Source organism: Erpetoichthys calabaricus, chromosome 1, assembly GCF_900747795.2.
Source record: "Erpetoichthys calabaricus chromosome 1, fErpCal1.3, whole genome shotgun sequence".
Classification (NCBI taxonomy): Eukaryota; Metazoa; Chordata; class Cladistia; order Polypteriformes; family Polypteridae; genus Erpetoichthys; species Erpetoichthys calabaricus.
Window position 1 is genome coordinate 157164498 of NC_041394.2, and position 15666 is coordinate 157180163.

General features: G+C 39.0%; 1 protein-coding gene across 1 annotated transcript in view; it reads left to right on the forward strand.

Moving 5' to 3' along the window:
* il17ra1a (interleukin 17 receptor A1a) overlaps positions 1-15666 on the forward strand; it is an 81231-nt gene that overhangs the window by 32773 nt on the left and 32792 nt on the right. Inside the window, exons 3-4 of the mRNA XM_028807924.2 lie at positions 3145-3294; positions 10445-10569. Of these exons, the coding sequence (XP_028663757.1) occupies positions 3145-3294; positions 10445-10569 (275 nt within the window). The remainder of the gene's footprint in view (positions 1-3144; positions 3295-10444; positions 10570-15666) is intronic.

A 15666-nucleotide genomic window follows, 5' to 3' on the forward strand; every position in this document is an offset into this window, starting at 1 on the left:
AAGTGGAGCAGGACAGTGACAGCAGTCTGTCGCTGAAGCTGCTCCTCTGTCTAGAGATGACACTGTTTAGTGGATGCAGTGGAGTTTCCCTAATTGATAGGAGCTTGCTTAGTGCCCGTCGCCCTGCCACAGATGTCAAACTGTCTAGCTCCATGCCAACAATAGAGCCTGCCTTCCTCACCAGTTCGTCCAGGCGTGAGGCGTCTTTCTTCTTAATGCTGCCTCCCCAGCACACCACCGCGTTGAAGAGGGCGCTCGCCACAACCGTCTGATAGAACATCTGCAGCATCTTATTGCAGATGTTGAAGGACGCCAGCCTTCTAAGGAAGTATAACCGGCTCTGTCCTTTCTTACACAGAGCATCAGTATTGGCAGTCCAGTCTAATTTATCATCCAGCTGCACTCCCAGGTATTTTTAGGTCTGCACCATCTGCACACAGTCACCTCTGATGATCACGGGGTCCATGAGGGGTCTGGGCCTCCTAAAATCCACCACCAGCTCCTTAGTTTTGCTGGTGTTCAGGTGTAGGTGGTTTGATTCGCACCATTTAACAAAGCCATTGATTAGGTCCCTATACTCCTCCTCCTGCCCACTCCTGATGCAGCCCACGATAACAGTGTCATCAGCGAACTTTTGCATGTGGCAGGACTCCGAGTTGTGTTGGAAGTCCGATGTATATAGGCTGAACAGGATCGGAGAAAGTACAGTCCCTTGTGGCGCTCCTGTGTTGCTGACCACAATGTCAGACGTGCAGTTCCCAAGACGCACATACTGAGGTCTGTCTTTAAGATAGTCCACGATCCATGCCACCAGGTATGAATCTACTCCCATCTCTGTCAGCTTGTCCCTAAGGAGCAGAGGTTGGATTGTGTTGAAGGCGCTAGAGAAGTCTAGAAACATAATTCTTACAGCACCACTGCCTCTGTCCAAGTGAGAGAGGGATCGATGTAGCATATAGATGATGGCATCCTCCGCTTAGGTTCAAGTCACCAAGAAACTGTCCAAACACTTCAGTGGATGAAGGGATATGTGTTAAATTCTGGGTGGGTGAGTGGTAGGATTTCTAACATTGTTAGCGTCCATGCCCAGGCACAAAGGGTAATCTGAGAATTGTAGCAAATCTATACAGTAAGTTTTGCAAAAGTCAGTGTCAAATGGGGTAGAAACATAACATGTAATAAAAGCAATTTTCCTTCCACAAAGTTCAGTGAGAATACCTGCAATGTGATGTGGCCTTTATAATATCTGTCCAAACCCTACCCCAAGCAATATCATCAACTGGTAAGTTATGGCATAGCAAAATTGCCACACCACAATTTTTAGATGCAGCACAAGAACTTGCTGCATCATAAAGCTGTCAATTAGAAAGCCTCCTAAAATCTAGCTCTTTAAAATGAGTCGCCTATAAAAGAGTGATATCCATATTCAAACGATGTAGCACATCAATGTTACATTACTGACAACTCAGAGAGTTTAAACAGTGCATGTTCCTCGATGTGAAAGTGAAATTAGCAGTTTTTGAGAGAGAGCATAAAGTATAGATGAAATATAATGCTAAACAGCAATGGACTAAGAACCTGATATATAATGAAACTCCAAGAGCAACCCACCTGGCCCCAAAATAAGATCCAATTGTGCTCCCAACTCAACAAACCTCCCTTTCCCATCCTGTCACTTTCCCACATTCCCAGTCACCAATGAAGTAAACGGCAGTTAAGGTAGAGGAATGCCAGTCTGCAATGGCTGCACAAACCAGTGGCAAACAGTTTCAATCTTATTTTCCAACTTCTGATCATTTGCAAGCCAGGGAGCCACAGTCTGTCAAGAATCAACCCCAAACCACTAGACAGAGTGAGATACAAATATCATGAGTTAACCAGCCTTAATATGAGTATACAGTCAAAAATAACAAACACACCAAGTTATGTAAAGTACCAATAATCATAGTAAAAGTAATAATTTAATGTACAGTCATCTTAAAAAAAAATATAGACTACAAACAGTAACACATCCGGAATCCTAGCTGATTACCTGGAAACGCAGCATGGAGCATAGAGCTTGCTCAATGAAACAAAAAGGTTAGTCACACAGAGAGCCTCGTTCACACCTTCATAGACTCAGAAGGAAGATTGGGAGCTCAACTTTAGAGTAACTGGGTACAGAATGAAATATTAGAGACCAGATTCTTTGGCCTTCAACATGGCAAGATTTAATACTTTTCACTTATCCGCTGTATTCCGGCTGAACTCAGGGAAGAAGTGAAGTGTTGATCCATTATACTTCAAAGGCTGAAATCTCATGAAAGCCCTAAGAATTTCTTGGCTATCAATAAACCACAGAAGGCCGAAAGTATGAGGGTGTGATGTTGATGATGATTGGGGGTCTGAGAACATGTGGTGAACCTGCATAACTTCTGTCCCTCTTTCTTGGAGAGAGAGGAACCAAACTAGTAACTTAGAGGTTATGGAGCCAACAGGCCAGAACCTTCTACTCCTTAGGTAAACCAGTAAGACGTATTTTGCATCTTCAGTTGTGGACCCCTAGATTAGCCAGCATGTCTTGCTATTTTTTCATAGAAATGATTTCCTTGGTTTGCTGCTGTTGCCCCTCTTGGAAAGCAGTAACATTGAGACAATTTTTTTTTTTTTCTCAAATTTAACTGTGTTGTGCTCCTCTCATATCTCCGTGGTAAATTCTTTAAAAGATGATTTTAAAGCAGAAGAATGCTTAATAATGAGCAAACACAGTGATTCCGGAGACTCGTCTTTTCAATGTGCCATTTTGGAACCATCCTTCACCTTCTTTGGTGACAGAACAAGCATAATAACTGCACTTCTTCATTAATGCAGTCTCTTAGTTGTAATCTGTAGAATTTCTGTGAAGTTTATATTAAAGGTACTGCTGTTCAAATGTAAATTGTGCATGGGATTTATGAATAAAACAGCAGTCAAGGGTAGATTGAAAGGACTAAGCAGCAATTTTTCCTAGAGATCGTGCAAGTTGCCTTTATTGAAAACTTTTATTAATTCAGCTGGTGACTCTGTAAATCATTTTATTGTGACTTGAGAAGAAATAAATATTACTATAAAAGATAATTTTAAATGAACTTTATAATTGTTTTTCCTTTTACATTTGTTTAATAGATAACTGCTATGAAAACCTACTTCATTCAGCTGAATGGACGCCATCTGCACCAGTGTGGAATTCTGATGAGATAGGAATTAATCTGATTGAAGATGAAAATGGTAGTCAAGTTCCTGTCTTGGAAATTAAATGGAAATCTGCCCAAGATGGTACGGTTCTGTTTTACTACATAAACAGTAAAATGTTCTGATAATCATTGCAAAATAGTCCTGTCTGATTAATTCCAAAAGATGTACCAACAACTGAGCAACCACATATCTGAGCAAAAAAAATATATATCTAGTAATACAAACTCATTTGGAAAATATTTTTGGTATTATACAATAATTCTAATCAGCATTTCTGTAAACTGGCAATGATTTTGTTTTATATGTTTAAATATTATTTCTAAATGTGCAGTTGAAGTCAGAAGTTTACATACTATATAAATGTAATGAATTATTATTATTATTATTACAGTTAGGGTGAATTCTTTAAAACTCACTTAATAATCTCTCCACAGATTTTTTACTAACAAGCAAAAAAAAAATTTGTTATATCTTTTAAGACAGTGGTCTCAAACTCCGGTCCTGGAGGGCTGCAGTGGCTGCAGGTTTTAATTCTAACCCTTTTCTTAATGACTTCATTTGAAATAATTTTAATTGACTTGTTCTTGAAGACTCTAACCCCTCAATTGTTTCTTTTTCCTTAATTAGCAGTCAAACAATAATGAGATATAAAATGAGCCAAAACATGACCTGCAAGCTGTGTCCATCACACAATATCTGAAAATAAAGAAACTCTCAGCACAGATAAAAACAAATATTATTATGTAGCCCCAATACAACCAATTAGGCTGCCTACAGCAGGGAGGTGAAAGGCCTGACTATATGATGCCATAACAACAACCTGTCCCTAATCAAGATGCATCTAAACAATACATTATTGTCTCAATGTCATCTGCCCCTTCCCGCAAGTGTGGAGTTGCAATACTTCTACAGCCCCCCTTTTCTGCTCAAGGTTCTGTGACTTGGATGCAATTCTAATTGTAGGTACTGGTATCTAATATCTTAGCTTAGTGGTAAGAAGATTGGATTTATTGCTCTGTATGCCCCCACTCCTATCAAATGCACCTTCTTTCAGGACTTGACTAGACAAATTCTTTAACTTCATGATTATAGATTTGTTATTGACACAGGTGCTAATGCTGTCCTTGAACCAGACCTTGGTAAATCTTCTTCTCTTCTGGAGCATGGATTCCTACCTTCTGCTTGCAGCTTGTGTAAATATGTTGCTGATCTTAATCCGAATGACTTGTATCATTTAATTGAACCCTCTGTTAAAGAGATCTTTTTTTTCTCCCTGCTTTAAGTACCAGTCTCACAGTGATTATATTTTTTGTTTCTTGCTCACTAGCTGCTTCTATTACTAATGCTAATCTCTTAACTTCAACCGCTCTGATTATAAATGTGCTACACTTCAGATGTTTTTGCCCTCCCTGTTCTCTCAGGCACCACAATGGAGATTGTAATACAACTTCAGAACCCTAAATGCATCACTTATTTGGCTCCTAAGCTTGAAAAATGTATTTCTGACAATGCCGGGTCAACTCAAGATCCTCCTTTTTGCTAGATAGGTTATAGGTTTCCTTCATGTTGCTTCTATTGCTTTTTGCCAGTGGCTTGGTATGCAAATTCTCTGCCCTTACACCGTGCTGAGATTTTGGTTCACCACACCATGATGCGCTACTATATTTTGGGATCGAGATCCAGAAAACTTATGGCTCTCATGCTTCAGAAATGTGATTCATTTTCTTCGACTTTGGCCGTTAAAACCAAGGAGGGTTCTCTTACTACTAACCCAGACATGTTGTATAACTGTTTCTTTCATTTCTAGTATGATCTGTTTTATTCATCCTCCCTCTCTTTTCCTGCTGATGTGGGCTCCATTCTAAAATCCGTACCCCTTCTGGAGCTTAGGGTGTTGGAGGCATCTGCTCTAGATGTTTCCTTTTTCCTTAACAAACTAAAACATCCTTTGGACTGTATAGATCTGTTGCAGCATACCTGATAGAGTACCGTGCTAGCAGCAGATCAAGAAGGCCAGACTACTTTGTATGGTTCTAAGAGAAAATGATCTTCTGTTGCAGTGGACAGAAGAACTAGATCAGTACCAAATTTAACTAATCTGCAGCTAGTCTTGTTTTTGTTTTGTGCTTCTAGCCAGGTTACTCAACTGACCATCTGATTGCCCATAAACGGTGGTGTGCCTTGGTAATTAACTTCTCACTCTCTCTCAGTTTACGACATGCTACTACACATTCATCTTGATTTAAATGGAAAGAGCATAGGGAAAATATATCCTGTTGTGAACTCATTAAAAAAATATTACCTATCATTAAGCAACATTAGATCAAAATGAGTGTGACTGTCGTTTTTGTAATTGTTATTCATTTAGAGCATATGAAACTAGTACATAGTAGCCAGTGTGGTGTTCTATGCTGCAGTCTTTTGTGGAAGCTCAAAAGAACTTGATTTCAAAAGAAGCACGATGTCTGAACAAAGTTATCAGGAAAGCCAGCTCCATGACATGGAGAACCCTGGACATTTTAGACGGTCTATCACAAACTTTTCTGTGCTGTTAATATATGGTTTTCGCTATGGTACATGGGGTGGGTTGGGGTTGAATCATGTTTAGATATCTGATTGTTACTGTATAAGACTATGCATTTGCTGACCAATATTGGATGGGAGAGGGGTAGATGCCAGATTGTTAGCATATATTGAGACCTGCTGCTGCATTCTGGAACAGAAAATGGTACTTACCTTGTAGGGTGATAAATATAGAATATCAATGACTAGCAAATTAAATAAATAACTAGCTAATGTCATACCTTATTATAGCTAACACTAGGATAACCCTGACAATATCTGACCCTGCTCCAGGTGGGGGTGGGGGTGTGGGGGAGATTAACATTTTGCTGTGCCCAACATTCACTACTTTTTCTTTTTTGTATTTTATTTGTTTATTTATGTTTGTTTTTATTTTGTTTACTTTATGTCTTGTGATGACAGAACTTCATCACAGCTGAAGTTGTATTTAAAATGTAACAAATTGTCTGACTGGGATGAGAAGAATAAAGCAGTCTCTGTGATGGATGAGCTTACACTTTTCATGCTTTTGCTTGCATCACATTTACCCTGTAACTTTAGAGTGATTATGATGCTTACCTTTAAAAACGCCTTTGGAATGCTTAGACTTTCTGCTTATCTGCTATCCTTCTGATCCTATATCTCTCTTATCCATCTCAACCATCAACAGGCTGTAGTATTGTCAGACTGCAAACTTTCATTTAGTCTTTCAACTGCTTATAGTATTAAGCTTCTTGAGCTCTTTAAAGTGCAGTTTTCTATCATTTATATTCTATGTATGTTCCTAATAATTATTCAGATATTGATTTGATTGATTTTGCAGCTTGCGTTACACAAAAGTGTCTATTTTGTGCTTTGTGGATTTAGAAAAAACTTTTGACAGTGTATTCTTTGTATGGGTGTTGTAATGGTATGGTATTCCAGGGCCATTGCTCTTTGTCCTTGAGAGTTGTGTTTGCAAACGTCCTGGTATGTCATTTCCATATTGGCACTGAATTCTGTTTGTGTCTCTTGTTTCCTTTCTTGGTCTTGGCTTTTATGGGTAATACATCAAGATGCTGCTGATGTTTGGAGGGTATGTGGTTTGTTGCATCTCTGCTGTTTGCAGATCTTGTTGACCTCTTGACCTATTAGACTGTATTGTTCAGTATGCACTGGAACAGTTCACAGCTGAACTGATACAGTTAGGGTGAGAACTGATACCTTCAAATCTAATTGTATCCTGGAAAAGAATGCCTCATATTAGAGGTCCCTGACTGTATTCCTGCTTTTCCTTTTAAAAGGCACTTGAATTGGGCACATAACCTAAGTGGATTCTTAAAATAGTATAGACATGTATATACTTTGAAAGCACATGTAGAATAACTTGTGTGCGTCACAGGGTTTGTATAAAGAAAAGCACACATTGTAGTTTGATTCAGGAGAAAGTTAGAGGAGTAGTCCATAAAAACATACTAGCATGAAAGGTGCCTCAAAAAGTGCACAGCTAAAGACAAGTGAAATAAATGAATAAATAAATTAACCATTTTTGATGTAACTAGTAAGAAGCTGAATGTGCAATCAGAAGAACTGGTATGTGTGACTGAAAGTTTGTGTTCACTCCGAAGAGCACAAAACTGCTTTTAAAAAGAGGGCACCAGCATAGGTGTCAGGCTATATGGTGAGGCTGGTTTCATTATGTTTCATAATGTTCTAATGAAACTGATCATATCGCCTGCTCACCTTCATCTATTACAACAATAATAAACTCATCCCTTGACACTGGCTCCGTGCAGCTCACTTTTAAAATTGCTTCTGTAACCCCAATGTTAAAAAAGTCTGGCCTTGATGCTGACAATCTTAACAATTTCCGGCCTATTTCCCACTTACCTTTCCTGTTAAAAGTTCTTGAGCGTGTTGCAGCTTCCCAACTCACCAATTACCTAACCTCTAATAATTTGATGGAACCCTTTCAGTCTGGATTCAGGGCGCGGCACAGCTGTGAAACTGCTCTGCTACGGGTAACCAATGATTTGCTTATGGCAGCAGACTCTGGACAAACTAGCATATTAATTCTGTTAGACCTCAGTGCAGCATTTGACACAGTCAGACATGACATCCTGCTGTCCAGAATGGAGAACATGCTGGGTATCTCTGACACTGCCCTCCAGTGGTTCAAGTCCTATCTGACTGATAGGCAAGAGTTTGTTAGTCTTGGCAACAGCAGATCCAACTCCGTGCCAGTCACACAAGGAGTCCCTCAGGGCTCTGTCCTTGGTCCTCTGCTTTTCTGTATTTATATGCTTCCCCTTGGCCATATTATCCGTAGTTATGGATTGGGTTATCATTTTTATGCAGATGATACCCAGCTCTACTTCAATGTTAAAAGTGGAACTTCATCAGAGCTTTCTCAGCTCACAACCTGCCTTAGTGAAATTAAAACCTGGATGGAGCAGAACTCTTTAAAATTAAATTGCAATAAAACTGAACTCCTGCAAATTGGGACTAAAATGCAACTTAATAAAATGAGCTCCTTCCCAGTCCATCTTGGCAGTGATCTCATCAGACCTGCCTCTACTGTAAAAAATCTTGGTGTCATTTTTGATTCCTCCCTCACTTATTCCACCCACATAAATCACATTAAGAAACTTTCTTACTTTAACCTCTGTAACATATCCCGTGTTCGCTCCTTCCTCTCTTTCTCTAATGCTGAGAAACTTGTCCATGCTTTTATCACATCCCGCATCGATTATTGTAATTCCCTACTGGCAAGTGCCCCTTCTAATCTTATATCACAGCTCCAGCTTATTCAAAACTCAGCTGCAAGAGTCCTTACTCGAACCAGCAGCAGCGCGCACATCACACCCATCCTGCTCCGTCTCCACTGGCTCCCTGTGTCCTACAGAATCGAATATAAAATCCTACTAATAACCTACAAAGCTTTAAATAACCTTGCACCAAACTACATCAGTGACCTCCTCCATCACTATGTGCCTGCCCGCCCACTAAGGTCCTCTGATTCTGGTAATCTTGTTGTGCCCCTCACTAATCTACACTCTATGGGTGACAGGGCCTTCAGCTATATAGCGCCCAGACTCTGGAATGACCTACCAAAATTAATCAGGTCAGCTGACTCCATGAATTCTTTTAAAAAACAACTCAAAACTCATCAGTTCAGGAAGGCTTTTAGCTCTACTTGACTTTATTACCTTTCTCTCAGTTTACTTCTCTGTCAAGATGCTAATGTAACCTGTGTGTGTGTGTGCTAGACCATCAATTATGTTGTCTGTTTTTTTCAGACTTTACTGTCTTAATCTTCTTTATTTATTTATCTGGTTTGTACAATGCTATATACTGTATATTCTGCCGTTCTTTATTATATTCTGTAAGTGCCTTGAGCATGGGAAAGGCGCTATATAAATAAAATGTATTATTATTATTATTATTATTCACTACTATTTAATTTTAGTCCTGTGCCGCAAAAAATTGTGTTGGGTCCTTCAGGATTTCAGTTGGAAAGCAGACATTTACTGTAAGCCTTACAGGTGCAGCAGCAGCTGTTCTGCAGGCCATTGTAGTGAATTGGGAAATAAATCTTTGGATGAAGCTTTCATCTTACTTGTCAGTCCAAATTCTTTTACTCACCTATCATCATGAGCTTTTGGTAGTCAGGACAAGTGGTTAAAATGAGTTAACATGCAGGCAGGGCTGCGTGGTTCACTGTTCACATAAGGTGAGAAGTTCAGCAGTGCAGCAGGATTTCGAATAGAGCTGGTACTTTTATAGATTGAAAAGAGTTAGTTGAGGTGGTTTAGACTTGTAGTTACAATGCCAGTGCTTTGCACTCTGAGTGTATCAGGCAAAGTCCACTGGTAGAGGACCAGGGTAAACCCAGAATATATTAGAAAAAATTTATCAGTTTACTGGCTTAAAATCATTTTGGAATTCCTCAGAAGAAAATAAAAGTATCTACTATAGGAGATGGATGTCTATGCAGTTCAGTTTGTGAACCTCCTCAATTATTACAGGATCACAGAGAAGATACTGTAGATGCTTTCTTTAGCACAAAAAAGGAGCCACACTGTTATAGGATACTAGTCCATTGCAGCATGTACTTTTGTACTAATTCACATTGAACCAGTTTACAGTAGTTAATTCAGCTATCAGCATGATATGGAATGTGTAGAGAAACCTATCTAAACATGAGAAAAACATGCAGACTGCACACCGGAAGTGTCCAACTGTTCAAGATCTGCCAAGCAGCATTGTAATTCATAACAATACAATCCAGCTAGTGCTACTAATTGCATATTTCGTGGAAATGGATTGGTCTATCATCGAGATAGGTTGATTTAAAAAAAATCTGATGAAAGTAAGTCAATAAATGAGTGGTGTTCAACAAAAAGGTAATATATTGTCAATATGTTTGTTACCATCTGTGAAGTTTATCTCTCCTTACATCTGCAGATATTGATTTTTTTTTTACTAACCAATTTTATGTTTTTGTACTGAATAAATAATGTGGTGTCAGTTTGAAAATACCTCTGATTTGTATTTTTGAATTGTGCTTCTTGATTATAGTTCTTTTTACTGTAATCTGATTTTTAAATTATTGTCCTGTACATAATAAGTATTTTGTATTTAGTACATCTGCATACATATTTAAAATGATTTTTTTTTCTCTTTAAAGCCAGCATCAAGTATCTTAAAGGAGCTCAGGTCAAAATATTGCAGGCATCTGACAATTCATTGTTCTGCATTAATTATATGTTCCATAATAAGATTACATCACAAGTCAACTTTAACAAGCAGCCGGTAAGAAATATTTACAGTAGTCCTCACTTTCTATAAAAACTTTGTAATTTTAAAAAGTCTAAATGTACGAGGTGTGATCAAAAAATACGGTGAATGTTTTAAAAAAGAAATGTTTATTACAGTACAAGATTTACCACTACTAGTCACCCTCAAAATACTCTCCTCCACTTTGAATGCACTTATCCCAACGCTCCTGCCACTTTGTGAGCAGTTCTGGAAGTTTTCTTTCGAGAGTGTCTTTAGTTGCGCTGTTGTGGCTGCCTGGATATCCTCAATGGATTGAAATCGTTTGCCTTTCAAGGTCATTTTCAATTTAGGGAACAGCCAGAAGTCACACGGTGCCAGATCCGGTGAATAAGGTGGATGTGGACACAGCGTAATGTTTTTATTCGACAGAAATTGTCGTACTAGAAGGGATGTGTGACAAGGAGCGTTGTCATGATGAAGAATGAAACCATTTCAACATTTTCCTCGGTTATTGATGTTGAAGGACGTCCTGATTTTTTTACGATCCATTACGAAATTGATCAAACCACTTGTAAACAGTGTTACCATAAACCGATTTTAACATCTGATAGGTTTCCTGAGCTTTTTGCAATTTGAAAGAAAATTTCTTGTTAATGCGTTGCTCGATATCCATTATTAACGACAAACACACTTGAACTCAACAGTGTCTCAAAAATGACTGACAGTATCAATCAAGTTGAAACTTGTCACAAACTAGGCTCTAGGATGGACATGTCAGAACCTGCATTGAATTGTTTTGCATTGCTCTTGGATGGTGCTCTGCATCAACATTCACTGAACTTTTTGATCACATCTCGTATATTTTGGAATTTCTGAGTACATTTTATACAATATGTGTCATATACTGACTTAAAAATGTATGTTTAACTTCTTAGTAGAATATGCATTTTGTTCCTGTGTCTTTGTGGGGGAACTCCAGAAACTCCAGTTTTCCTCTTAGATCTCAAAAATATGTATTGAAGGCAGCTCTAAATTGGATCGGTATGAATGAGCGTGGATGTGTGTTTTTGTTCCCTACAATAAACTGGTCCATTGTCCTGGGTTAGTTGTTAGAGACAGCAGGGATAGGCTCCAGTCCCTGTAACTCTGAACTTAATTAGGTTTTAAAACTGATGTACAGTTTAGAATTGGTAACATACAAAACATGAGTGGAAGCATTGAAAGAATCACAAATTAATTGGTACCTTTTCAGCATTATTCAGCAAATAAACTATGTAAGTATATTGCAACAAATGATTAATGAATGCTATTAAAAATTGCACAGTGAAAAATATTATAGACATAGAATTGTATAAACACAAAAGTCTGCTTTAGTGTCACCAGACTGTCAAGCCTCAAAAGTTAAAACTGTGAATTCTCTCCTTCTTGAAAAATTTTCTTTAACAATGTTAGTCTGTTCTTCCAGTGCAAAGTAAGGTTTGAGAAGTGACATTTGGCAGATGTTTTAATCTGCTGTGCATCAAAGGTTGGCAGTACAGACAGATAGAAGTGGAGGGAGAGGTTGTGTGTAAGGGACGTTCAAGTGTTGCATTGTAAATAGGATGACTAATCTGATGGTGTTACCCTAAATCATTCAGTGACATTAAATCATTCAGTTCATTATCCAGTGCTTAGGATACCCTTATGTCTTTTTTTGTGTGAAATTCTGCAATATTTTGCTGTACAATACTTTATTGTTGAGACATTTTCTTAGACTGCACTTAAAGTGTAAGACAGAATCAGTAGTTTTGTTCACAAAGAAAAAGTTACATTATCTTACTAAAGTTTACTGAAAATAAAATTCAGTTACATTTATTTTTATGAAGCACACTTGTGTTTATTGTATGAGAGTGTGTAACATATTTACAAATATAGTATAATTAAAATACTGCACAATACTACACATAAATATCAGGAAATTATAATATAATTTGATCCTCTTATGATTTTCTTTTTTTTTCCTTCTTTTTTTCCCCCTATAGTATTTTAATGTTGTACAATGATAATGGCAATGTTTCGTGTGTATGCATTTGTGTGATGGTACAGAGACATAGTTGTGTACTTTTGATAGCCATCCTATGTAAAAGCAAGCAAGAAGTTAAGTAATTGTCTGCACTTTATTTTAACAAAGGAAAATATCTTTTTCCACTAAGGCAAATTTTTGCTTGTTATATTTTTTTTTCTTTCAAGAAAAAATGTTGCTTTTGATATTTTCACTGACTTTGAGTCTGCCATTTCCTTTTACTTTAGTTGTTTATCTCCTGTTTATTAACCTAAGTTCTGTACAGAGACCTCTTCCTGTCTTGCCATAAAATACCTCTGCCTCACTCTACTGCTTATCTTTCTGATCTAATCTTTCAAAAAATTTAATGGTTCAGAGAGTAACAAAAACAGAAATAATGCAATGAAAAAAGACCATGCATTATGTACATAGATCTTTAAAACAAAAAAAATGTAGCATAATCATGACACAGTGTTGAACACATAGCACCATGAAATATTTATATTCTCATACACGCACACACACACACTCATGCATTTTTATTTATTTACATATATATATAGTATATACATACTGTATAGTAGGGCTCCGCAGCTACAAATGGCGGCCACCATTAAACCCAACAGGGCTGTGCCAAACTCCAACTCCAGTAGAGCCCTGAAGGAATCCGAGGCACCACTGCAAAACAGGGGAGGCAGTACCATGTGAACATCTGCTTCCCAGGTCCTTCCTGTATGATGGCCTCCTGGCCGGGAAAGGGTTTCAGCCGTCCGTCACAGTATATATTTATATATCTTGTGATGTGTGGATCATAGGTTTGCACAAGAGAGAAGGAGGCGAGTCCAAGTTTACAAAAAAATCAGCTTTATTTTTTTGAAGACAGGAACATTCTCAAATCACTCAAGCACAAGCAGCATGTAAGCAATGACAATGTTGTAGTCCTGCATTTGCTCCCTTCTTAGTTCAAAAGAATAGATAGCTTTCCTGCACAAGAGAGGAGACAGAAAGTGAGCGTAAGGCCAGGTCAGTGGCTGGTTTTAAATGTTCCCTCTTCTCTAACCACCTGCAGAGCTGTAGTGGATAGGGAAAGGCTCACTGCTGACAAGGTCGGTCAAGGAGCCAGCATAGAGATTAAACCTGATTTGTCCAGTGAGATGGGGGACAAACCCTCACTTGAGGGTCCAGGACAATTGGAGAACTGTTCACATCAGTCACTCGCACCTTCAACCTCCACAAGCCTGACAGCAGCTACAGACCCCAGAGAAACAATGGCTGGAGAAGAACTGGGTGCTGTGTCGGGCCCTGGGAGAGTGGGGAGTGATGCTCATACAGAGTTTGCCTACCTGCAATGGACCGACAGCAGCTTAGACTTTGCAATTAAACAAGCACATATTACAAATGACTCTATTTGGAGCTGGAGAGCCTGTATTTCAAAACACCACACTTTTTATTTAAGGATGGTTTCTTATGTCTGGTGATTTTTTGATTGCCTAGGGGAAGGGAAGATTGAACAGTTGGTGGTCCCAAGCAGGCATACAGAGACGGTTTTAAAAATTCGTCATACCCATGTCTTGGAGGGTCATCTCAGCATGGAGAAGGCGAGGGATTGCATTTCGAAATGCTTTTATTGGCTGAGTATGGGCTGAGATGTGGAGCAGTTTTATAGGTCTTGCCTTGACTGTCAAATTGTTTCTGCTCAGAGACCTGCTTGGGCTCCCCTTTCACTAGTGCCTTTTTTGGGTGTCTGTTTTGAAAGGGTTGGGTTAGATATTGTTGGCCCACTTCCCAAGAGTAAGAATGGTTATCAGTTTATGCTTGTGTAGGTTTATTATGCAACAAGATACCCCAAGGTGGCTGCTCAGTGGAAGGCCAATGCCCAAGCTGTTACTAAGGCTCTCCCAGAAATATTCACGCATATTGGCATTCCTCATGAGGTTTTAACTGACCAGGGTACGCCCTTTACTTTACATGTCTTGAAGCAGCTGTGTAAGAGCCTTGCAGTTAAACAATTGAGCCCCACTGTTTATCATCTGCAGATGAATGGCCTGAGTGAACGATTTAACAAGACTTTGAAACAGGTAGTTCAGAGGGTGGCCCATGATGACCTGACCTCCTGGGGAACTGTTTTCCCTTTCTCCTGTTTGCTGCTAAGGCATCTACCGGCTTAAGTCTGTTCGAACTTTTATTTGGCCACTGACTGTGAGGGGTGTTGAATATTTTTCAGGAGGAATGGACTTCGGGTTCGCAGTGCAACTCATGGGAAGAGATTTTTCGATCGGGTCGTTTTGCTTCAGATTTCTAGATTATTTGCTGTCGCGGTGGATTTCCAGCAGCACGAACAGGAGGTTCAAAAATGTCATTATAACAAAAACAGCAAACTTTGTGAATTCAAAAAGTGCGATCTTTAAAATTAAATTGCAACAAATCTGAACTCCTGCAAATTGGGACTAAAGTGCAACTTAATAAAATGAGCTCTTTCGCAGTCCATCTTGGTGGTGATCTCATCAGACCTGCCTCTACTGCAAAGAATCGTGGTGTTATTTTTGATTCCTCCCTTTCTTATTCTGCCCACATAAATCACATTAAGAAACATTCTTACTTTCACCTCCGTAACATATCACATGTTCGCTCCTTCCTCTCCTTTTCTAATGCTGAGAAAGTCGTTCATGCTTTTATCACATCCCGCATCAATTATTGTAATTCCCTACTGGCAGGTGCCCCTTCTAATCTTATACCACAGCTCCAGCTTATTCAAAACTCAGCTGCAAGAGTCCTTACTTGGAGCAGCAGCAGCGAGCACATAACACCCATCCTGCTTCGCCTTCACTGGCTCCCTGTGTCTTACAGAATCGAATATAAAATTCTACTAATAACCTACAAAGCCTTAAATGACCTTGCGCCAAACTACATCAGTGATCTTCTCCATCACTATGTGCCTGTCCGCCCACTAAGGTCCTCTGATTCTGGTAATCTTGTTGTGCCCCACACTAATCTACACTCCATGGGTGACAGGACCTTCAGCTGTATAGCGCCCAGACTCTGGAATGACCTACCGAAATTAATCAGGTCAGCTAACTCCATGAATTCTT